The 23,921-nt window shown below is 41.2% G+C and overlaps 2 protein-coding genes across 4 annotated transcripts; both read left to right on the top strand.

Annotated features, from left to right (window-relative positions):
• The first annotated feature begins 4,957 nt into the window (after positions 1-4,957).
• On the top strand, positions 4,958-18,757 carry cyfip2 (cytoplasmic FMR1 interacting protein 2). Of its 3 annotated transcripts, none has more exons than XM_030794430.1 (28): positions 4,958-5,074; positions 5,204-5,293; positions 6,176-6,253; positions 6,702-6,803; positions 7,044-7,225; positions 7,339-7,435; positions 7,693-7,821; positions 7,986-8,090; positions 8,246-8,334; positions 8,702-8,939; positions 9,081-9,373; positions 9,648-9,795; positions 10,105-10,258; positions 10,466-10,622; positions 10,729-10,825; positions 10,914-10,990; positions 11,159-11,267; positions 12,129-12,248; positions 12,645-12,844; positions 12,945-13,032; positions 13,239-13,382; positions 13,523-13,613; positions 13,966-14,096; positions 17,079-17,151; positions 17,292-17,386; positions 17,723-17,961; positions 18,190-18,337; positions 18,590-18,757. In XM_030794430.1, the coding sequence occupies exons 1-28, from the start codon at positions 4,958-4,960 to the stop codon at positions 18,755-18,757; spliced, it is 3,759 nt and encodes a 1,252-aa protein (XP_030650290.1). The 3 variants fall into 3 exon arrangements, with proteins under 3 accessions (XP_030650290.1, XP_030650289.1, XP_030650291.1); XM_030794429.1 differs by having other exon boundaries at positions 9,648-9,873; XM_030794431.1 differs by lacking the exon at positions 6,176-6,253.
• A 2,316-nt stretch (positions 18,758-21,073) lies between these two features.
• c1galt1c1 (C1GALT1-specific chaperone 1) lies at positions 21,074-23,917 on the top strand. Its single transcript, XM_030765702.1, has 2 exons — positions 21,074-21,097; positions 21,582-23,917. The coding sequence occupies exon 2, from the start codon at positions 21,596-21,598 to the stop codon at positions 22,547-22,549; it is 954 nt and encodes a 317-aa protein (XP_030621562.1). The 5' UTR covers positions 21,074-21,097; positions 21,582-21,595; the 3' UTR covers positions 22,550-23,917.
• The last annotated feature ends 4 nt before the right edge of the window (positions 23,918-23,921 follow it).

Below are 23,921 nucleotides of genomic sequence, written 5' to 3'. Positions count from 1 at the left end.
AGAGCATCAATTGTAGAACACTGAGAGAGACGTCTTTTCATACTTGTTTCTCATCGTGCATCACTGACGGTCCGTTCGTTTCTGGGCGGACATGCAAGTTGCAGGTAGGTTCGATTATTTGCAAAGTGAATTCCAGAGATGTGAGAGATTGCTCGACGGGAGGGGATGAGCAAGCGATGATGGCACGAACCTGCTAGTGTAATGTTGTTCCATAACGTCATTTTATCTCTAAAAAGAGGTAGGATGATTTGAAGAAAACATTCTCAGTCATATATTCGGTGCAGCATTCCTCGCGAATTACATTTTATTTTAATCGGAAGGTATATGATGTGGGCTTCGAGACGCCCGTTACATGGACTCGGTCCTCGTTAGACATCTCATTGATAGCATCCTACCCCAAAATGGGTGGGGTGAGGGGAGGATTCGTATACCCGTGATCTGAAATAGTATCTTTATTTTCCCAGTTTTTTAGTCGAGGAAACATTTTACTCGTTTAACTAAAACAACATGTTGATTTTCTTTTAAAGAAGGAAACAGTCTGTTTTCACGGACTGCTGCTGAAAACGAGATCGCACCGGGTGATGGAGTTCGCTTGCTACACAGGCTGTTAGGGTTTAATGAATTTGCTACCCTCTTATTTCAGTGTGTCATTCGTCGTCTAAACGGTCAAAGTGTTACCGTGAGAGTAATTAAATTGTTACAAACTGACTGTGGAAGGAGGAATTGGACAGTTAGGCTTTGACAGACGCGTTTAAATATCGTTTTAGGCCCGTTACTTTGATCGTCTCCATCAGCTCATCTTGAGATGGTACACTCTGATAGGCTCTTGGAGCCTGTCAAGAGCAACATTTTTTCCCACTTCCAGTATCTCTGTTCGTTGTATATGTACTGAAAAAAGTGCGCTTTGTGTCTGTTGTTTGGTTTATAACAGCCTAATCAATTCTATTGCAAAAAGCTTGTTGTATACTGTACTTCTGTTTTTCTGAAAGGAAAGAAGGATCCATATGAAAGAGAAATTCATGTGTTCCTTTTATTATACATCTTCCTTGTATTTTCGTCTGAAACTAAACTGCACTTCTTTAAATTAAAATTTCTGCACTTTTGAGGAAATAAATTTCTACACCCCACAAAATGCTCATCAGTTCATAGATGTTGGACTCAAACCCACAAAAATCTAGCACAAAGCTATTTTTAATTGTATCACCACTTATTTGAATTATGTAGTTCTGTTTAAATTATCCTTCTGGTCTGGACTATTCAGCCAAGTCAGTACTTTGTTGTGTTTTTGACTAGTTAAGGATGTTTTACGCGTCTGACCAATTACTGTTGAACTGTTACAAGTGTTTAAGTTATTAACAGCTCACTCCAACTCCATTAATGCAAGTCCTGTGTTGTAGTCTCTTGATTTTGTGTGTGTGTGTGTGTGTGTGTGTGAGAGAGAGAGAGAGAGAGAGAGAGAAAGAGATTCAGTTGCTGGATCACCAGTTTCAGGGCTTCCCTTAACATTGGGCATATTAGTCCATTACACACAGGTCCCAAGGGGGGGAGGATCCTGTTGAATGATATGACCTAAACGTGACATACTTTCAGTGATGGAAGTGCAGTTCCACTCAGTCCCCTTTCTTTTACTCCACCAGTCCTCTGTGACACAAGCTGCTCTTTATATGTCTGGCCGGTGAAAAGACTTGCGTACGGAGATGTAGGAAGACTGTCCGTTCTCCGCTTCTCTCCCCATCTGTCTGCTTGACCAGAGCAGAAGTGCAGGCTGCCTGTGCATGTTGAAATTTAAAACAAAAGCAGACTCTCAACTCCCAAATTTATGCTACTTCATGACAATTCATGATAATGATCTATGATGTACAGTGAATGCAGCGTTTGGTTCGTAGAACAAGGCAGATGGTGCGTCTTTGCATGTCTCCTCTAACGATTCATGTTACATTCATACGTGATATTGTTTTCTGCTCTCAGACGTGTGCAGGGTTTTGGATGTTTTGGGGGGGGGGGGGCAAACTGGGGGGGCCTGTTTATTTTTTTGTTCAGTGGTGCCCTGGCTTTGTCATGCACGCATAACATATAGGAATGTGGGCAGAGCGACCCCTGGCTCTTTGTGTTGTTGGACAGCCACTGTGGGAAAGTTTACACTGGCCTCATCAGCATCTCTGGTCCTACTGAGTGTTAACTCTCTCTCTCTCTCTCTCTCTCTCCCTCTCTCTGTCTCTCCCTCTCTCTCCTGAGTGTTCCCATAATCTCTGTCTACAAGACAGAATGAAGCCATAGTGGTCCCAGGTCCACCACCGTGACATTTGTCTGTATGCTAAGAAATAAATAAAATCAGGGAATTCACCCATCATTTCCATGGCAACTGAAATGTTGAAACTCAGCAGAATCGGTAAAAGTAGCCAAAAGGTTTAAAGCTTTGCTCTTTGCTATTTTTGACCAGTACAAGTAGATTCGGATGGTACGAACTGAATTCTTTACCGTAAGTCCGGCGCAGTTGAAATCCGCCGTTACTTGTGCCTTCGCTTATGAACAATATATTTAAATCCCGTCGTAGCTTGAAAAAAAGCTGTAAGTGTGGCGTTTTTACAGTACACGGTTTGAATCATGACATTGTAGGCTCTTTGCATTGTTATTGCATTGGATCTTGTTTGGTCCATTATTTTCGTGTGCGAGTAGAGGTCTTTAGGAAGTCATGCAAATTAGTGGGTTTTTATCTCAAAACCTCTCGTGTCTGTTTACGTGCAGACTTTCTTGTGCGACTGGTCTTTTGGAGGGTAAGTCTTTTTGCAATCAGTTTTAGATTATCCGCAGTTCAGTTGTAGATTGTTTGACAGAGTTCAGTGACTGTGTGAGATGTCACTAACAGGAAACTCCACCCACGGCTATTAGTAGACACACCAAAGACATTATCATTTTAAACGTGTATACTTTATAAATATGGTTTGTGTGGCATGTCACCAACGGTGGTGTGCATGTATGGCTTTCAAATGGTGGCTTTTCTCACTGCCTGTGGAGAAAAATAAGAGCTGCTAATCTGTTGGTTTTGCACCTGTTAATCTCTCCTTCTTAACATTCGCGTCTATATTTAAATTTTTTGTCATTTTGACTGTATATTAATTCACAAACTGCAAAGTATAGCTCTCATCAGAGCCCTAGTTCACCACAGCTGTTTATGACAGTACAAACTCCTTACATATTTAGCTGACATGTGACATTTGCTCATCTGAGTGTTGTCTTTTTGAAAACCTGTTCTCTAAAGCAAGTACATCATGTAACAGTTTTTTAGTTGACTTTTCAAGCTGTCATTTCAACCAGTATGAACTTGAAAATTATAGCTTTCTTCGGTGCTAATACATTTTACACTTGGAGCTGTAGATCACGGTGAGGTTTTTTTTTTTTTTTTTTTTTGGTGGGGTACTCTCTGAGGATCATTCTGAAGGTTATCGTCTGAGAGAGTTAGCCAAGCGAGATAAGTACTCTCGCTGTTTCATATTTTAGTTGAAAGTTCATTTGTTTGTGTTTTAATCCAGTCTTCTAGAGAACCAGCGGAACGGTTTATCACATGGGACACATCATAGATGCACTATGAGAAGTTTTCCCATGAAAACACTCAAAGGGGAAAAGACAAAGGAACACCTCACCCCAGGTCTTATGCGGAGTAATTAGGCCTTGTTTTAGTCCTGTCACTCTCGTTCTTTGAGATCAGAGGCGGGAAAAGACAGCTTAGACATTCCAGCCGCGTGATTTCTGTGGTGACTTGCAGACACCTGACTGGACTGCCAAGAGCATACCAACAGGCCAGGCCCCGTAGTGGAAGGGCTGAGATTTGAACTGGTTTCTGTGTTTCTCCACTGTTTTCTCTACAAGCCCTAGCTTGAAACAGATGTTGTTGTCGCTGTTGTTGTTATGGATGCAAGTGTTTTAAAACTGTTAGAATTGCATCTGTGGTTTATTGATATTGAAGTTGTGTTGAAAAGTGAGGAGTATAGTTCATGGCACCCTTTTGTTTTTGTTTGTGTGTTAGTGACAACTTGTAGTCATAGAGCTTCAGTTGCCTTAACATCATCTTTAAAAAAGTAATAATCAGGGATAATTGTCAGTTTGCCACAGCACATCCCAAATGTTTTTTTGGTTTGTTTTTTTTTTTTTTGTCTTGTACATTGCTGGCACATTTTGACAACTCATAAGTTCCTCTTAAAGTTCCCGTTTGGTCTATTTTAAATAAGGGGACCCTTGTCTTGGCTGTAGATGTCTTCCTCATTTGAATGACATAGAAACCACAGCAGGTGCTCTGCACTGATCCATTTTTTAAAATATGTATCCTGAACGTATTTTAATACAATGACAGAAAGAGAAGTTAGAAAAATGGTTATGATACACCTGTTGCTGTTTTTTATTTTTGGGTGGGGGGAGGGGGGGGGGACACTTTAACACTTGGTGGTGGTTGCCTTTTTTTTTGTCCATCCTTAGATCTTTTCCAGTCACTTTAAGACTTCTGTTCGGTCTAGTTCCATACTACCTGTGGACTGTGATAAAAGCTCACAATGAAAAACAGAAAACTTATAAGCCAACTATAAATTTGATTAAAAACTCAATTTGATGAGAGAAAGAAATGAATTCTCAAACTCAAAGATATCATTACTAGGTTCATGAACATGGCAGTTGGTCCCTCTGAAGATTGGGCGAGGTGTGGTTTGAATCTGAGGAGTAGAGAGTAGTACGGTTCATAGCATTTCTTTGTCCTTGACATGTCCAACACAATCTGTGTGGCATGAGTCTGTGTCTGTGTTGCATTTTCTTGTTTTTATCTGTCATAAATCTGTTGCCTTTCTTGTCATGTGTGTCAGGGCAGGTTAGATAATGTCTTTTTCCTGTTTTAAAGACAAAAACAAAAAAAATTCCTCTAAAACTCTTTGCCTTTCAGTCTGGGCTGTTTTGTGAGTGAACCCACATCACCATGACAACCCACGTGACCCTGGAAGATGCGCTGTCCAATGTGGACCTCCTGGAGGAGCTTCCACTCCCTGACCAGCAGCCATGTATCGAGCCTCCTCCTTCTTCTATTATGTATCAGGTACAGAGGCTCCACCAAACACACCAACTACAACAACACTCTTAATATACAATGATTAAACCATCTAAAAAAAAAAAAAATCCAAATACTCCATGTGATCTCTTTTTATTTTTTTCCTTTTTTAACCAGGCAAATTTTGACACCAACTTTGAAGACAGAAATGCCTTTGTCACCGGAATCGCCAGATACATTGAACAGGCCACTGTCCACTCCAGCATGGTGAGCCAAAAGAACCAATCAGAGAGAGTTCTGTTCAGTTTGGATCCCGGGACGTTGGTCCAATGAGTGGAGCAGTTTAGGCAGAGAAGATGTTGCGTTACACAAGCACAAAGCTGCTTTTCTTTAGGTCCTGGTTTCACTGGAGCCTCCAGCAATAAGCACCGCGAGCCAGCAGCTACCATTCACACAAACTCTTTAGAAAGACCCAGGCTGTGCAGTAGTACATTAGAGCATACTAAGATAGTGGGCTCAATGCATCTTTTAAACAACCCCCCCCCCCCCCCCCCTCCTCCAACCAGCATAGCTAGGCACTCTTCTACATCAGAAGCCATTATATCCAGCTCTGTTTCAGCTTGGCTAGCAAAGGGACAGAGGAACAAAGAAAATCTACAGACAAACACCTTTTAACAAAGACAGCCTTGTTTATGTTTAGGGTTTTTCTTCATTTGTTCCTCTCGGGGTCTTGGCTGGGCTGCAGAGAAGATGAAGGTCCATAGAATGACGATTAAGCCAGTTACTAGACTTAGACATTGTGTATTTGACCGGCGGATGTGCTCTGACTGGCAAATAGGTGGAATTCGTTTTTTTGGGGTCGTTCAGGTAGTGAAATGTAGTCTGAGCCTCACTCGCGTATTGAAAGGTTAAGTAGCCTGCTTCCCTGGTCAGCGCATTCCGTTTTTGCTGCTGGTCGTCCATGTTACATATTAATGAGGTTACTGCCTGAGGTGCCCCCACTGGCTTGTGATTGGTGAAAAATTTATGATTGATCCAGTATATCCAATATATCTGAAGACATTCAGATCAGTCCTACTAAAGCTTGATTGTATCTGTGTTCTTGATTGTATGTGTAAATGAATGTAAGAACCCTTTTCCTCCTTACAGAATGAAATGCTTGAGGAGGGGCATGAGTATGCTGTCATGCTATACACCTGGAGAAGCTGCTCTAGAGCTATCCCTCAGGTACTCTCTCTCTCTATCTCTCTCCCTCTCTCTCCTACCATTTTTGATAGGACAAACCTGAAGAAAAGAATGAAATCTGTGAGTGAAGAGTTAACTTTCCCTCTGGTCTTTGTCGTACAGCAAAGGGAGAGACAGACTCCAGTGCATTTCTGTGATATTTTAGCAATCACCATGGCAACGTCTTTTCACGTAGCAATGTGAAACAAGAACCCCCACCCCCCCCACCCCCCAGGACTGCGCCTGTTTGTTTGCTTTTTCACTGGAGATAAGGAAGATCTGCGGCATGCTTTAGCTCCTCATCCCAGCGCAAAAAATGTGTTGATAAGTTTAAAGTGAATAAAAGTCGACGAAACACTGGTGACCTGCAGTAAAAGAGCAGACGTGTTTAGCTGTGCTGTTTGGCCTGTGGTGGACACTCTTTGTAACATCGCCCTCTTGTGAATGTCAGGTGAAGTGCAATGAGCAGCCTAACCGAGTGGAGATCTACGAGAAGACTGTGGAGGTGCTGGAGCCAGAGGTCACCAAACTCATGAAGTTCATGTACTTCCAGGTGAGAGGGGGAGTTCATGTGCTATTAATTGTTCCAGAACTGTTCATCTGATGTAATGTTCAAATAACAATACAGATGATAATCACAGTCCGTCTTAGCGCGTCTTTGCCACGGGTTATACATTTCCTGGTCGGCTGAAATAAGATTTGAGTGAGTAAGTAGGATCTTTTTTTTTTTAATCTTGAGTAATGATTTGAGCCTGTTTTTTTTTTTCTTTCTTTTTTTTTTTTTTCCCTGTAGCGTAAAGCCATCGAGCGTTTCTGTAGTGAGGTGAAGCGTCTGTGCCACGCTGAGCGTAGGAAGGATTTCGTGTCCGAGGCTTACCTGCTCACTCTCGGCAAATTCATCAACATGTTCGCCGTGTTGGACGAGCTGAAGAACATGAAGTGCAGTGTTAAAAACGACCACTCTGCATATAAAAGGTACCGCGGACTTGGATTAATCGATTAACCGCTCCGTCCTGTTTGATGAACGGCTTTACCCAACACTTAACCTCTCCCGTTGGCTTCGCCGTCTTCTCGTCTCTTTTCTACAGGGCCGCGCAGTTCCTGAGAAAAATGGCTGACCCGCAGTCTATCCAGGAATCTCAAAACCTCTCTATGTTCTTAGCCAATCACAACCGGATCACGCAGGTATGAGCTGTTCTGTGTCGGCATAGAAAGCAACTGATTCTAATACAATCCCTTTCTATCCTCTGTCCTTTTTCTGTTTAATATTCAGTGTATTCTCTTAAAGAATTGTTTGATCCACATTACACAATGCTTGTGCATCCTTTCAATTTAGTTTAACAGGCTCATCAGGCGAGCACAGATCAATATATTAATCGATGCTCATTTCAGTATGTCTCTGTCAGCATTTACAGCCTGTGTTGTCTGGTTTTGTCCCATAGTGTCTGCACCAGCAGCTGGAGGTGATCCCTGGCTATGAGGAGTTGCTAGCTGACATTGTTAACATCTGTGTGGACTATTATGAGAATAAAATGTACCTGACTCCCAGTGAGAAACATATGCTTCTCAAGGTCCAATTTCCTCTCCTTGTTTTTACTGGAACCAGTTACTTTTTTTTTATTACTCAGTATATCTGAGCGTTTAATTACGACCTAATATTTTTCATTGTCAAGTGAGTGTCCTACCTTGAGGGTATTATTTGATTAAAAAACGAATGCGCGATTATACTTTTCAGGTGATGGGATTTGGTCTGTATTTGATGGATGGAAATGTCAGCAATATTTACAAGCTGGATGCCAAGAAGAGAATAAACTTGAGCAAAATCGACAAGTTCTTCAAGGTTAGCCCCCCCCCCCCCCCCCCCCCCCCCCCCCCACCCCCCTTGCCTCGGCACTGTCTTTTTTCTTTCAGCAGAATACCAGTGTATCATAAAAAGTATATCTGTACACTGATATTTGGCTGTTTGTATAATCCTGATCTGAATCCCTCCCACAGCTCCAGGTTGTGCCCTTATTTGGGGACATGCAGATTGAACTATCACGCTACATTGAAACCAGCGCCCACTATGAAGAGAACAAGTCAAAGTGAGTGTTCAGATGAGTTATAGTGGTGAGCAATATACTCATGCTGAGCTAATGTGAATGGAAACGCAAAGGGGAAGAGTAACCTCTCTCCATATATAAAAAAAACCGCAATAAAACGCGGTTAACTCTCTCAGTACTGCTTTCTGGGCATGTGTTATAAATGGGTGATCTCTGTGTTTTTGTTCCCAAAAAGTTGAGTTTTGTTGGGGTTTTTTTTCATGCTGTAGGCATGTCTATTAACTCTGGTGTTTATCTGTAGTCTCCCATGCCTTTGATTTTGTGTGTCTTAAAATACTGAAATCTGTTCATTCCTGAAGTGTACGTTCACTCCATACTCAGAGGTGTCCTGTCCTTCTTTGTGCTCCAGGTGGACCTGTACTCAGAGCAGCATTAGTCCGCAGTATAACATCTGTGAGCAGATGGTGCAGATCAGAGAGGACCACATCCGCTTCATCTCCGAGCTGGCGCGTTACAGTAACAGCGAGGTGGTCACCGGCTCCGGTCTGGACAGTCAGAAGTCTGATGAAGAGTACAGAGAACTCTTTGACCTGGCCCTCAGGGGCCTGCAGCTGCTGTCCAAGTGGAGCACACACGTCATGGAAGTGGTATGTTTCTGTGTGTTTGTGTGTGGAGTGTGAGTGTGAGCTTGTGTTCCTTTGTCTTAAGGCCTTGACTGATGGCTTTTGAGTTGTGTCATGTTTATAGTCTTGCCTGCTTTTTTTTTGTTCTCACTCTCTTGACACAAGTATTCGTGGAAGCTGGTGCACCCCACCGACAAGTTCTGCAACAAGGACTGTCCCGGCACTGCGGAGGAATATGAGCGTGCCACCCGCTATAACTACACCAGCGAGGAGAAGTTTGCCCTGGTGGAGGTCATTGCCATGATAAAGGGTCTCCAGGTCCTGATGGGCCGGATGGAGAGCGTGTTTAACCAGGCCATCCGGAACACCATCTACGCAGCGCTGCAGGACTTCGCCCAGGTCACCCTCAGAGAACCGCTCAGGCAGGCCGTACGCAAGAAAAAGAACGTCCTGATCAGGTGAACTGAGAAACCACACGCCCTTATTACAACCCCACTCATCTCTATACCTCTCTGTAGACCCACAACAGCTGTGGAATGAGTGAATGAATAAATGAATGAGGGGGAAAAACAACAAGAAGGGAAGCAAGTGGACAGCACGGGACTTTGCTTGTGATAATAAGCATACTAATAATTTAGGAAATAATTACAGCTGTTTGTGTATTTCTTGAGGTTCTGTTATCGTGTTCCGTGGAAGACGGCTGAAGGCACTAATATGTGTTCTTATGTTCAGTGTTCTCCAGGCCATTCGGAAAACCATCTGTGACTGGGAAGGGGGTAGGGAGCCACCGAACGACCCTTGTCTGCGGGGAGAGAAGGATCCCAAGGGAGGGTTCGATATTAAAGTCCCCCGTCGTGCTGTCGGACCATCGAGCACGCAGGTAACGTTTTTTTTTTTATGCGTGGCTTACATTGTCACAGGTGGGACAAAAGCTGAGCAAATGAGAGCTTCAGATGATGTGGAACAATCCAAAATTCAAGGTCAATGTATGCTAATTCAGAACGCTCAAAGCATAATAATTAAACAGCTGTTTTTTGGACGGCCTGTTTCACTTGCTGTTGGAATATTAGAATAGTAAGATTTTTTTCCTTTTTATCTGAGTAGTTTGTATCTGAATAGTAATATTTTTTTTGTATCTTGTATCTTTTTTTGTCTAACGTGTATATCTCTGTCCTCCCCTGTCTTGCAGCTCTATATGGTACGCACCATGCTGGAGTCTCTGATTGCTGATAAGAGCGGCTCTAAGAAGACTCTGCGTAGCAGTCTGGACGGCCCCATCGTGCTGGCCATCGAAGACTTCCACAAGCAGTCCTTCTTCTTCACGCACCTTCTCAACTTCAGCGGTGAGAAGAACCTCACAAATTCTAACGTTCATTAAGAATGGTTCAGGAGACACATTCAGGAGATAATCAAACTACCGTAGATTTTCTTTCCCATTTGGTAAAAACTGATTTGAAAACTTTACTTTGCTGGCTGTAGGTGGTGGAGATTGCATGTCTGTAGATGCGGGGTAACCCGGTTCATGTTCTGTCTCTTGGTGTTCCGTTCAGAGGCTCTGCAGCAGTGCTGTGACCTCTCCCAGCTCTGGTTCCGAGAGTTTTTCCTGGAATTGACCATGGGTCGCCGCATCCAGTTCCCCATTGAGATGTCAATGCCCTGGATCCTGACCGACCACATCTTGGAGACCAAGGAACCCTCCATGATGGAGTAAGGCCCACACAGACAGTGAACTGTTCTAGTTATGAGATAAAAACAAGTTAAGTCCTGTCTCAGTCAGATCTGGTTTTGACAGAATGATGTTTTTTCCCCCCAGGTATGTTCTTTACCCATTAGATTTGTACAATGACAGTGGTTACTACGCCCTAACCAAATTCAAGAAACAGTTCCTCTACGATGAGATCGAGGCAGAGGTAAACTGTACACATTTACCTCTGAATCAACTCTGCACATCATCACACATGATAGTGACTATCCTTGCGTTTTTGTTTCTCGATCCAGGTGAACCTCTGCTTTGACCAGTTTGTCTACAAATTGGCAGATCAAATATTTGCCTACTACAAAGCAATGGCTGGAAGGTAATTCAAGTCATATTAGGCCTACTGATTTTGGTTGGTGTTCTGACAAGCAGGTACAAATTCAATATTGGCTTACCGCAGTTGGGCGGAGATGAAATGTGTAGAAATGAGCTGTTTGAGTTAATGGAAGTATATCTGTGTGTGTGTGTGTGTATGTTTGTTTGACAGTGTGCTCCTTGACAAGCGATTCCGGGCAGAGTGTAAGAACTACGGTGTGATTATCCCGTACCCACCGTCCAATCGCTATGAGACTCTGCTGAAGCAGAGACACGTTCAGGTACCACGTTATGACACAGTGAACGTGTCTTCTCTGTCCTTCCCTCAGCTGAGATAAGCTTAGAAATTTGCACGCGTGTATGAGCAAAGTGAGTTCACCGAGGGTTTTGTAAAACAGTATTTACAAAGGCTATAGTCTTCTCTCTCACTGTATAGAGCTAAAGAGCACACAGGGAGACCCAAGCAATGACATCCTTGATGATTTGTTTTGCATATTTTTCAGACTTATAGCATTCCTCTGATCAAGAAAATAATCTTTTTTTTTTTTGCTTTTTTGAAGATTTTAAACAAATTTTGCAAAAATGCAACATCAGGTTATTGTGGATGCAAAATTTCAACAGTGTGATTTTTTTTCAAGGTCCTTAGATAATCAGGCAATAATGATTGATGAACAAAATAGAAAAGAGAAGGAGGGAGAGAGAGAGAGAGAGAGACAGACAGACAGACAGACAGATAAACAGACAGAAACTGTTGAAATTCGGTATCCACAATAACCTGCTGTTGCAATTTTGCAAGCATGAGCATGCAGTTCAAATAAGGACAGCCAAGGACAGACAGTTGACTTTAGGACAGTATATGACCTGCACTGTCCTTGTGGCCCCACCCACATTATCGCAGTTCAAACATCTAGAGGATGGGCTGCTGGGAAATGTCATTTTTTAGGCATAAATAGGTATAATGGCATCGTTCAAAAGGAATTTTGCTGTTTTAGGGTCTCTAAAGATGTGAAAATGAAATGTGATCAGACCTGAAAGAAAATTCTTGTCCATCCTGTTAACATCTTTTCTTATTTTATTATTTTCTCTCTCTCTCTCACTCTCTCTCTCTCTGTCTGTATGTTTGTGTGCATGTGTATTGACAGCTTTTGGGACGCTCCATCGACCTGAACAGGCTTATCACCCAGCGGATCTCTGCAGCCATGTATAAGTCCCTGGATCAGGCCATCAGTCGCTTTGAGAGCGAGGACCTCACCTCCATTGTGGTAAGAATTCAGCTGAACTGTTAGTCTTCTAGTTTTCCCATCATCATCATCATCATCATCATCATCATTTTCTGCTGCTGTGCACTGTTTCCATACTCTGAGACGTATTCTGAGAGAACTCTCCTGACATACATGAAGAGCACACCACCTATTGTTTCTTAGCTTCTTTATCACAGACAGCTTATCTTGTTTATTGCTTAATGTTAACCCAACCCACGACCTGCCTTTACTTCTGTTCCCATCAAGCCCTGCCCTTTCGATTTCTTAACTATTTTGAACTATCTACTATCTTGAACTATTTCTCTCTCTCTCTCTCTCTTTCTCTCTCTCTCTCTCTCTCTATCTATCTATCTATCTTTCTATCCATCTCTCTCTCTATCTCTTTGCATGTGTCAGGAGCTGGAATGGTTGATAGAGGTAAATAGATTGACTCATCGCCTGTTGTCAAAGCACATGACCCTAGACAGTTTCGATGCCATGTTCCGCGAGGCCAACCACAACGTGTCTGCCCCTTATGGCCGAATCACTCTGCATGTCTTCTGGGAGCTCAATTTTGACTTCCTCCCTAACTACTGCTACAATGGCTCTACCAACCGGTCAGTCTAGAGTTAGTGTTTTTTTTTTTTAAAGTCAATCAGATTCTGTATCTCCTGTTTTCACACTAGCCCTGACAAACCATTTTTTCGTTTGGATTAGATTTGTGCGGACTGCCATTCCCTTTACCCAGGAGCCTCAGAGGGACAAACCAGCCAATGTACAGCCTTACTACCTGTACGGCTCCAAGGTGTGTATACAGTTTTCCCTGCCAGTGCTGGAAAGGCTATTGGCAGAATCATTTTCTAGAGGCCTAGAATAAAAAAGCAATGCAGTAGAGCTGTCTGTATACTTTAGCAGTATGCAATATAAATCATGCAATATAAATGTAAATTGTCCCCCGTCACTCTCTTTTTTTTTTCTTTTTTCTTTTTTCTTTTTTTTTTTTTTTTGCAGCCGCTGAACATTGCTTACTCCCACATCTATAGTTCATACCGGAACTTTGTTGGTCCCCCACATTTCAAGACCATCTGCCGTCTCCTAGGTTACCAAGGAATCGCCGTGGTGATGGAGGAACTGCTCAAGATTGTCAAGAGCTTGGTTTGTCAAATTAGCTCAAAACTACATTACATTTACTCATGAAAGGCTCTTTAAGACTCTGAGGGATAGAACTAAGATGGTATATTCATTTCAGCTCACCTGTGTGTGTTTGTCTGTCTGTCTGTGTGTGTGTGTTACAGTTGCAGGGAACCATCCTGCAGTATGTGAAGACCCTTATTGAGGTTATGCCTAAAATCTGTCGCCTGCCACGCCACGAGTACGGCTCACCAGGTGAGATTACCACGTTTAACCCAGATTAAGTCTCAGTAAGATTACCGCTTTGTTCATTAAGCCTCAGAAAATCTGGATTCTGGTTGGACACACACCAGTTACTTGCTTAATCTGTCGTACTGTATGTTCCTTACAGCTGATAATAGTGAAATGACAATAAACCCAGTCATGATTTTGATCAGTTGTGTTTGGAGTGGTTGTGGTATAAAGCAAGTCATGCTCGTATATCAGCATTTCGTTAATTGTCTTTTTTTTTTTTTCGATATCATGTTCTTTTGCTCTCAAGTGTTTTTGAACTTGGGGTGCCTTGTGGATTTCTTTCTGATATGTGGTCATGCGAAATGTTTTCCAGGCATCCTGGAGTTCTTCCATCACCAGCTAAAGGACATCATCGAGTACGCTGAGCTGAAGACGGACGTGTTCCAGAGCCTGAGAGAAGTGGGCAATGCCATCCTCTTCTGTCTGCTTATCGAACAGGCTCTGGTGAGATGCTCTCTTCTCCGCAGTCGTCACGGTCGTCAGCGCGGCCTTCCCTTCCTCTCCCCGGGATTCGGAAACCGTCACGGGGCGGGAAAAGTGACTCGTCACCCGCACGTCACCTCATAGTGCCTTTTATGTCCGCGCATCTGTCTGATTCATCAGCTCTCTCTGTCTCTCTTTCTCTCTCTTTTTAAAGAACAGGTTTTTTTTTTTTAATGTTTTATACAGTCTGTACATTTCCAGTCAATTTGTGTCCATTGAACATCTGACATAATGTTTTATTCACGTGAAGGTGAACCGCAGTGAGGAACCATCTCTTTTTCTTTAGGAAGACGGACTGCTTAGCTTTGCAGCAGTTTAGCATGGCAGACTTCGGGCGCACGCGTATTCACCCTTATCAAAACATAACTTCATCACTAACCCAGTTTATTTTACACTTGTTAACATATATCAGCTCACTCAACCCTTGTCCAGGTCTTCATTTTCATTTGAAATTCTAGTCAAGTTCATACATATCATATCATATCTGGGACTTGGGGTGACCAATGAAAGGAATTTATTAACAGTGCATTTTGTGTGTGAGTGAGTGTTGGTTGAGGATAATGTAGCTTATGTGTCTGAAATGCTACTTTATTTTTCATTACACGCTGGCAACAACAACAGGTGGTAAGAAATTAGGTTTTATACATGTAACAAAACCACGTCAGTTTCGATCGCACATTGGTTCTGGTTGCTGATTTTATTTCTTCTTCTTCTTCTTCTTCTTCTTCTTCTTCCTCTTCCTCTTTCTCTCTTTATTCTTGAATTACTCATACATTGGTGTCCTGTCCTTCCATGAGTGCAAAAAAAATTTGTATCTGACTAAGTTATTCAAGAAAACAAATGTATGTAATCTTTAATCAATTTACTAAGTTAAATAAGACCTAATTGTTCTAAAACAGGTTGAAGAGAGAAAACCAAAAGGACAGGTAATTGCCAAAATAAAAGGAACGCTTTGAGTTTGAGAGGAATCCAATATATTTTTAAAGCACATGCTTCCACATAGATATGGTCCCTGAGATCAAATTGATTAACTTCCCATCATTCCTAGGGTTGTGTGTGAGCACGCTGGACAGGCCCAGTCTCTCATTATTTTGGGTTTCACGGCCAGAGGAACAGATCAAAGTGACTCTGAGACAGGGATGATTGTTGATATACATTCGGTAGGAATTTCTTAGCCAGGGTCTGCTTAGCTTAACAGCTCGTAAGAGCGAGCAGTTAGGCTAATGTTAGCATTGAAGTCTACCGGAAACACCTCAGCATCTAGTTGAAAATGCATACTACTCAGCTGTTATGTCTATTCTTTGGTTTGAAGTGCAAAGCAAAACAGACAAAGAAATTGAATCTACTGACGGCAAATATCTATCTAAGATATAAGCAGTTAGTTTCATCAAAAAGAACACGTCCAAAATTTCACAGAGTGATTCTGTCGTCCAGCTACACTGCATAGACACGTGATTGAACCTCAAACTGCAGTATTCCTGAGTAAAGTGGAGTGGAGAACATAGGCATTGGTTTTACTAAGGAATGCTAAATAGTCAGAATCAGATGAATCGTCATTCATCTCTTTTCCACAAAGCGGACAAATGCATGTATGGCACATGTAAAAGGGGCTCCACAGACCCCTTCCACAGTGAAGGCATCTGTTAGCTCTGTTAGGGTGTGGGTTGCTCTTTCCTGGCTTGGTTTAGGTCCATTCAACCTGTTAAAAGGGCAAGGTGAACGCTAATCAATTCAAGCACATCACGAGAAGCCTCTTCCTATGCTAAGACACTTTGTGGTGGCGTTTCCTTTACTCTGGCAGTTACCTGTATTTCAACAACTGTCTGTTCTAGCAGTACTTCCATGGCAGTGACAGCCACCATTTTTCTGGCTGCTTGTGATGTCATGTACTGATGCACATCTGCTTCCATACAGCACTTTTATCTTTTGGCATTTCTTATGTGTGTAGTGTTCTTTTTTTTCCGTCTATTTCTGTCTAAATGTGTGTGTGTGTGTTTTTTTTTTTCCCCCTGAGATAACGTGGGTGTCCGCTGATCATTGCATGCTGATCTTTTCAGTAACCATTGTTTTCATGATGAAACTGGAGTCTGGTTGTTTCTTTGATTTATGCGCTGGTATTTGACACTTTTTTTTTTCCCGCTTTGTTTAGCGCAGAGTTGGTGTTCATTTGATCCCTTCAAGGAAAAATGGAACGTTCTTTTAAAACAATTACATCGGTTTTTAGGGTGTAAATCTTAAGCAGTAAATCTGAAGCTATTTTTAACAGACTTGTGTTTAGTGTTTATAACTGAATGTGTTCTTGTCTGTTTTGCTTTTATTTTGCCGGGGGAGGGGGGAGGAGGGGCATAATCTTGCTTCTTGGAAACTTTTGCCAAGAAAGCAGAATCGAAAGCATGCGTTTATGTTAAAAAAAGCAACCATCCCGTTGATCAAAACATTGCAAAATCATTTGATAACTGTGAAGGGGACAATGGGAAGGACTATTGGTTTTGTACATGTAGCTCATTGGTTCAGTTCATCAGTGTTCATATACAGATTAATTTTCCTTTAATGACTGAGTGTCAGATTTGATAAAGGTTCTGTGGTTGAGATTGACTGCTGTTTTAAATATAAGTAAGAAATTGGTATAATTAGCAGTGCCTGTTTCTGTTTTTTGTAATGCTATCCAGTAAGTATGGGGTCTGATGTCAGACCAGTAACAATAATTCATCCACTTCTGATTTCTCCTCTTTTGTCTGATCCACCATTTCAATTTTAAAATATACCGTACCTTTCAGCCTAATTCATTTTTCGCATGAATTTCAGTATGCATAGTGTGTATTTGTGCAAAAATCTCATTCAGAATTTGATGTGTTTGTATGTGTGTGTGTGTGTGTGTGTTTGTTGTTCTGGAATGTTGCTGGAAGTTGTTTGTTGATTCCTTTTCTCTATATCTTGTTTTAGTCACAGGAAGAAGTTTGTGACCTACTACACGCTGCTCCATTCCAAAACATCCTCCCAAGAGTTTACATCAAAGGTAACAAAACTCGGCGCTGTTTTACTTATTTAGTTCCTGCAGTATTCGTTGTCACTTTGCCGCCTGTGGAGAGAGATGCGTTAGCTGTCTGACTTCTCTTGTCGACGTGCCTAAACGTATTCTTGGGGATTTGTCTGCAGAGGGGGAGAGACTGGAAGTGCGGATGAAGAGATTGGAAGCAAAGTATGCTCCTCTACACTTGGTGCCATTAATTGAAAGACTTGGGACCCCACAGGTGAGATATTTAAAATCAGATGTTCGCGTCTATGTGGATCTCCGCTTCCTAGTACTATCTGGGTCTTCATTGGGTTTTTAGCTGTTAAATTAACTTCAGTTCTAATTAAACAGAGGGTAATAGGATAGTGTTAGCTGAGGAAGATAAGAGGGAGATGGCAAACACAAGAGCATTTTTTCAAAGCTATAGTAGACTTGTTATTTTTTATTAGTTTTACCTAAACCACAGTTAGTTGTTTGAGTACTCTCTTTTTTTCCCCCAGGATTTTATTTGAATTGTCTCTTTATTGTTTGCTCTTCATTATTATCTATTTATTTTTGTCTCTCTCCCTGTCAGCAAATCGCCATTGCGCGAGAAGGGGACCTTCTGACTAAGGAGCGGCTTTGCTGCGGCCTGTCCATGTTTGAGGTGATCCTCACACGCATCCGCAGCTTCCTGCAAGACGGCGTGTGGCGCGGGCCTCCGCCCACCAACGGCGTCATGCACGTGGACGAGTGTATGGAGTTTCACCGGCTGTGGAGCGCCATGCAGTTTGTCTACTGTATCCCCGTGGGCACACACGAGTTCACAGCAGAGTACGTCATTAACTGCCGCAAAACCCCATAGCTAGTCGTTTTTTTTTTTTTATTGGATGGAAAACGTATTCGAGATCACGCGTGCTCTGTAGTTTTCTTCTGTGGTGTATCGTATGTTCATCGCCGTCGCCTCAGTACCCTGTTTTCTTAGCCGATAACTCGAGGATACGGTTGGATTGCTGTATGAGGGAGTTTGTGTTGGGAGTAAAACTGTCTTTGTGTTTTCAGGCAGTGCTTCGGAGACGGGCTCAACTGGGCCGGATGTGCCATCATCGTCCTGCTCGGTCAGCAGCGTCGCTTTGACCTCTTTGATTTCTGTTACCATCTTCTCAAGGTCCAAAGGCAGGATGGCAAAGATGAGATCATCAAGAATGTGGTGAGTGCACTCTTTAAAAAAACGCAAACATAACCCACGTAGGTGTAAATACCATGTCAGGTTTGCTCGCGGTCTTTCGACGTCGTGGATCGAATAGATCAGTAAAAGCAGATCATTGGAAGTGGTATCTCTGCTCAAAGTTATTCCGAAGAGACTAACTTTGAGAACGTCACTGGGTATGCTGTATAAATGCTTTGCACTATCATAAGAGTACAGTCCGGTGACCATTTTCACCATTTCATCTATTTGCAGCCCCTGAAGAAGATGGCAGATCGCATTAGGAAGTACCAGATACTCAACAACGAGATCTTCGCCATTCTCAACAAATACATGAAGGCGGTAGAGACGGACAGTTCCACTGTAGAGCACGTTCGCTGTTTCCAACCCCCTATACACCAGTCGCTGGCCACCACGTGTTGAAAAAAAAAAAAAAAGAAAAAAAGAGCCTCATTCAACAACCTGTCCCATTCTTCCACCTTCCTCATACTTCTCCCCAACAGTCTAAGGCCTTGAACCAGAGAAGACCCTTATTAGTTAGAACGAACAGAGATTTAAAACTCTGTTATTTTGCTGATTTAATGGACTTGACATGTCCTGCTGTTCCATCCCTAACAAATGCGAAAGCTTTGTCATAGCTTTGATCACGTCGGCATTGTGAACCTCAACACTTCATATCCCTTTAAAATGATAATGATAAGTTCAAAAGTGAACTTATCCACTTGACCTGTCTTCACAAAAGCCTCCTTAAATTATGTGAAGACACTGCATTTACATTGAAGTCCTAATTAGACATGAATTTAATGTTAAGATAATCTTACTCAACCAAAATAGTGAAGAACTATTTTGTTCCCCTTTGTGTTTCATACCCATTAAAAACTGTGAATGCAACAAAGTCATTCTTTGCATGCCCCCTCCACGCTTATCGCTCCACTTGTCCCAAAGCAAGAATAGTGTTCCATATGTAACCTTAAATACACAGGAGCAAAAACATGTTGACTTTGGACACTAAGGACATAACCTCATTTCCATCTTCTGTGCCCCTTTTCAGGTCATGTCTCACCGAACCTTTAAAGGGTTAAAAAAAAATAGATCATCACATTTGATTCTTTTATTTATTTTCCTTTAACTGGTTTTCTAGCTTCTTTTCAGATTTAATTAATAACCACTGTAAATTTCACAGTTTGACAAAGTGAAGTATTGAGTGTAGTTATTGTTTTAATTATTATTTAATATGTATCTTCAGTATTTTGCCTGAACCGCTGACAAGGAGCCCCACCCTTCCCCTATATTTTATGCTTGTCAGTTCCAACCCAGTTTCTTAGCTGTTTTTTTCTGAACTGTTTTGATATTCAATATTTGTGCTTCATTAATATATTCATATATTCAGCAATGGCCTTTGCCATTCTCAAACCATGAAAATTTAATCGGATGCTGTGATGACTTCTGGATTGGCGGGAAGTCTTTTTCAAATACCTCTCTTGCAGTGAGAGAACTGCATTTTTTTTCTGGTCCCTTAGGTGGGTTCTTTCCGCAGAAGAGGCATAAGGGAATATATCCTGTTCACAAATGAAAACGTGTACCTGTTGTGACTCAACTATGAACGAACAAAAAAAAAAAAGCCCTCTGAAATATTCAGTATTGGAGATTATGTGCCCTTAGCTCTAGCAGTGTTAGAAAAACATTCACGATGTTTTGTTCCCCAATTTCTATTCATATGGAGGCAACTTAGAAAAGCTGTCTGGCGTAACAGCTGCGGTTGTAAACAAATCTTCATGACTTCACATCACACTCTGTTGTTTATTGTGTTCTTCAGTTTTCAGACTTTCTTCTACTTTTTAAGTAATTGTTTAAGTAAATTGGTCCTTTTACAGTGCTATATTTATGCCTACAAAATACATTTTCCTGTCCCTTGAATGGGTGAATCTGTTAATAGTAATGAAAAAAAATGAAGTGTGAAAAAAAAAGAAACATTTTAAAACTAAGCATGACTGGTGTAATTTATTGTCATCATGGCTCTGTTTGTGACTCAGAGGTTTTGTCCATCATATTGTTGTACGAGTAATCATGTTTTGAAATACAGGAAAAGGAGAAAAGTAATAAAATGTACAACAAATGGTCCTGAAAAGGAATTGAAATTATGTTGTATTTCCATGAAATAAAAAGTGATCTAACTGAGACTTTATCAATATGTGTCTCTTGGACATAAGATGTATACATAGTACATATTTTAGAGTTTAATATTTAACAAAACTGCACTAAAACAAAACTGTATATGAATGTAGCACACGTGAGTAGAACGATTTCCAGGTTACTTTTTTTAATCTCCAGCGAACACTGATAACGCACAGTAATATCTAGAGTCGATTTTGGTTTACATAATGACTGATGTGTAGAACAACATATTTGAAAGGGCCAATAAATCGCACATATTATCAACAGAAGATATGGAGTTGGAGAAGGTAATAAAACTCAACACGCTGGATTATATCTAATCTTATATCTGTCCGGCTAAATTCTAACGTAATTTACAGAACTATTCGAAAATACTTTGGCCCAATAATTGACTCGCCTTTAGCTGTGTTTTGGAGGAAGTAATAACTAAAATTTGAAACATCGACGGATATTTACAGATCCTACAGTCTGGATTTATTATGCAAATTATAAAGCCATCTGACAGCCTTGTATTTTTTCCGCTACGAGTACGGAAGTAAGAACAACGCTACATCCGCAAGACGACGTATGGTGACACAGTGGGAAAAGGTAAGTTGTCTGATATCCTTTCATCAAATTCTGATCCGTAAATTCTGCCTACATCAATACTGTTTTAATTATTAAGTGTTGTGGCATAATGTCATCTCGGCTTGTTGTCTATCTGTTTTCTTTTCTATTAAGTCCGTTGACTGTCTAACTTGTGCGGTCAGGTAATTTAGCGAGTTAGCTTGCTAGCATGTTAGCGACTTGTCAAGGAATGTCAGTCACTTTTTTATGTCACCTAAATCTTATGGAGCGTTGCTGTTCTAAATAATATCTTCCCGGTTTTGTTAAAGTCGTCAGTCGCCCTCGGCAGTGATTTTATTATTGATTAAAGTCTTATTGAATATTTGGACTAGTTTATGACATTGTTACCTCCCATCTGATGTGGCTAGTAGTATTAGTTGGTAGGATTACGTGAGTGAATTGTCAGGTTTGTTCATCTTTGCTTTTCACTAAGGTTCTTATTAATGAAATTAGTTTTCTTTCGCAGTGTCATCTGCCACCATGCTGTCAGAGGGTAGTTCGTTCATGAAGGGCATGGTCCTGGGAGGCATCTTCAGTTTGGTGTTGTCGCTCTTGGGAAGTTTTAGCCCAGGGATTCAGCCCACTGTGGACGAACATCTTCACCATCACGTCAAAGCTCCCAGTAAGGAAGAACTTCAGCACTTTTCCCAAACTCAAATGTTGGAGCTGACCAAACAGGTGCGCGTGTATTGCGTCATTATGGTCACGCCCAAGATGCTAGTTTACTGGGCCACTGCAAACGACACATGGAGCAAACATTGTGATAAGGCAGTGTTCTACACCTCAGAACATGCTAAAGCGCTAGAAGCGGTGGACCTTAAGGAGCAAGACGAGTGGATAAGATTACGCAAAGCCTTAAAGCTTACGTATGAAAACGCTGGAGACCTGCGTTGGTTCTTTATAGCAAAGCCCACTACTTTTGCCATCATCGAGAACCTCAAATATTTGTTGCTGGACAAGGATCCACAGCAACCTTTCTACATCGGCCACACAGTGAAGTCTGGGGAGCTGGAGTATGTGGAATATGATAGTGGAATTGTGCTTAGCTTTGAAGCGCTGAGACGTTTGATTGAAGTATTTAAGGATGAAGGGAGCTGCCCCGAACAAGGCCGCACCCTGTGGAAACTTAGCGAAGAGAAGCAGTTGGGCACCTGTCTGAAGTACAGCGGAGTGTTTGCTGAAAATGGAGAGGATGCACAGGGCAAAGGGCTCTTCAATAAACAGACTATAAACAGTCTCATATCTGACAGTATGGCTCAAAACCCCGCTGATATAGTGGAAGCCTGTTGCTCAGACTTGGCCATCACGTTCAACGGAATGTCGGCCACCCAAATGCAGGTCATGATGTATGGTGTATACAGGCTTAGGCCGTACGGACACAACTTCCACGATTCCTTGGAATTTCTGCCACCCAATAACTCAAACAATGATTGATGTCACATCTTTGCATCAAAAATGACTCTGTCAATGATTACTGTTTCTGTGATGTCAGCTTAGACTAAACTGAGCATATGCTACCCTGTTGAAGTCTATATGCATAGTTCCAAAAGAATTTATTTTCAGTAAATGTACTTTGTGTGATCTACAAAACTGTTTTACTGGATTAAATCCAAATATGTTTTATAAACTTTGTCATTTTGAGTTTTATGGAAAAAAAAAAAAACATTTTCACGAGTTAGCCAAGCTTTGTAAATCTGACCTGAACAATATCAGTGCTGTTTAATTACATTTTTTTGTACAGTATTGAATTTCACTGTGCATAGGGACCAGTGTTAGCTCAGTTTAGCATCGTCATGGGCTATTTGGTACATCGAGGGAGGTGAATGAAAAAAAATTATACCTGAGTTTTTCACTGTGTGTGTGTGTGTTATATTTTACTGAGTTTGTGCTGACTGCACTGTTGTGCAGGTGACATTGTTGAGAGGGTCATTTATTCTAAATGGGTAAAACTTGCACCAAGATGGTGGGTGTATCATCTTAAATGTATATAAAAAAAAACATGCTTTTGACATTGAATGAAGGGATACGAAATGATATCTAAGTGATAATCAGTGAATGAGGCATTTGACTTTGCACTTGAGCTATATGTTGTTAACTGAATATCACACCATATATTTTATGAAGTGACAACACAAGTAATCCAGAGTAAGCTAAGCCCTTGATTTGTGTGGTCCATCCAGTTAGTATCAGATGTGATTGTGATAAAAGGTCACAGCAGTGTTGCAGAGATGGTGTTTTACAGTCCTCATTGAGTATACTAACTAGCAATCCTTTTTCAAAGTTATAGTTCTGAAAATACAGAAACGTGATACAGGTTTTCCCTATTGGCCCCTCTGGTGGTTGGGTTTGGTATTAAAGGTCTGTACTATGGGAAGGATATGGTTTTATCTCAACAGGATCACATCTTCCATCTGTAAAAGCTTGGTTTTATTTTTTCATATTGAAAGTGGGAATAATGTTATTTGAGAATGATAATGGTGATACAGTCAAATGGGATATTGTGGTGTTTTACTTTCTGAAGCACATATATAGAATCTCTGGGAATCAATGAAGATAATTAAAGTTTTTTTTTTTATGATATGGGACGTTGAGAATTTCATGATTGTCTTGTTAAAAATAATTTAAAATTGTTATCTATACTCTGATTACCGTGCTGTGGTAACTGAATTTATACAAACTTTTCTCTACAAATAAAAAACGAACTTCTAGTTAAAAATTACACATATCTGAACCAGACAAAGTAAAATGATGTGATTATTTATTGAGTTTGAAAAGAATTTAATAAAATGCAATTCACACAAACTGA

This window comes from Chanos chanos, chromosome 2 (genome assembly GCF_902362185.1).
Source record: "Chanos chanos chromosome 2, fChaCha1.1, whole genome shotgun sequence".
Lineage (NCBI taxonomy): Eukaryota > Metazoa > Chordata > Actinopteri > Gonorynchiformes > Chanidae > Chanos > Chanos chanos.
Note: the sequence above shows the minus strand (reverse complement) of the source record. Positions and strands in the feature narration are given on the sequence as shown.

Bases quoted from the DNA above. Each gene is read 5' to 3' on its own strand.
- cyfip2 (XM_030794429.1), top strand. From the start codon at position 4,958: ATGACAACCCACGTGACCCTGGAAGATGCGCTGTCCAATGTGGACCTC. The intron at 9,374-9,647 runs GTGAACTGAGAA...TCTTATGTTCAG, and splicing joins AAAAAGAACGTCCTGATCAG to TGTTCTCCAGGCCATTCGGA. The intron at 10,259-10,465 runs GTGAGAAGAACC...TGTTCCGTTCAG, and splicing joins GCACCTTCTCAACTTCAGCG to AGGCTCTGCAGCAGTGCTGT.
- c1galt1c1 (XM_030765702.1), top strand. From the start codon at position 21,596: ATGCTGTCAGAGGGTAGTTCGTTCATGAAGGGCATGGTCCTGGGAGGC.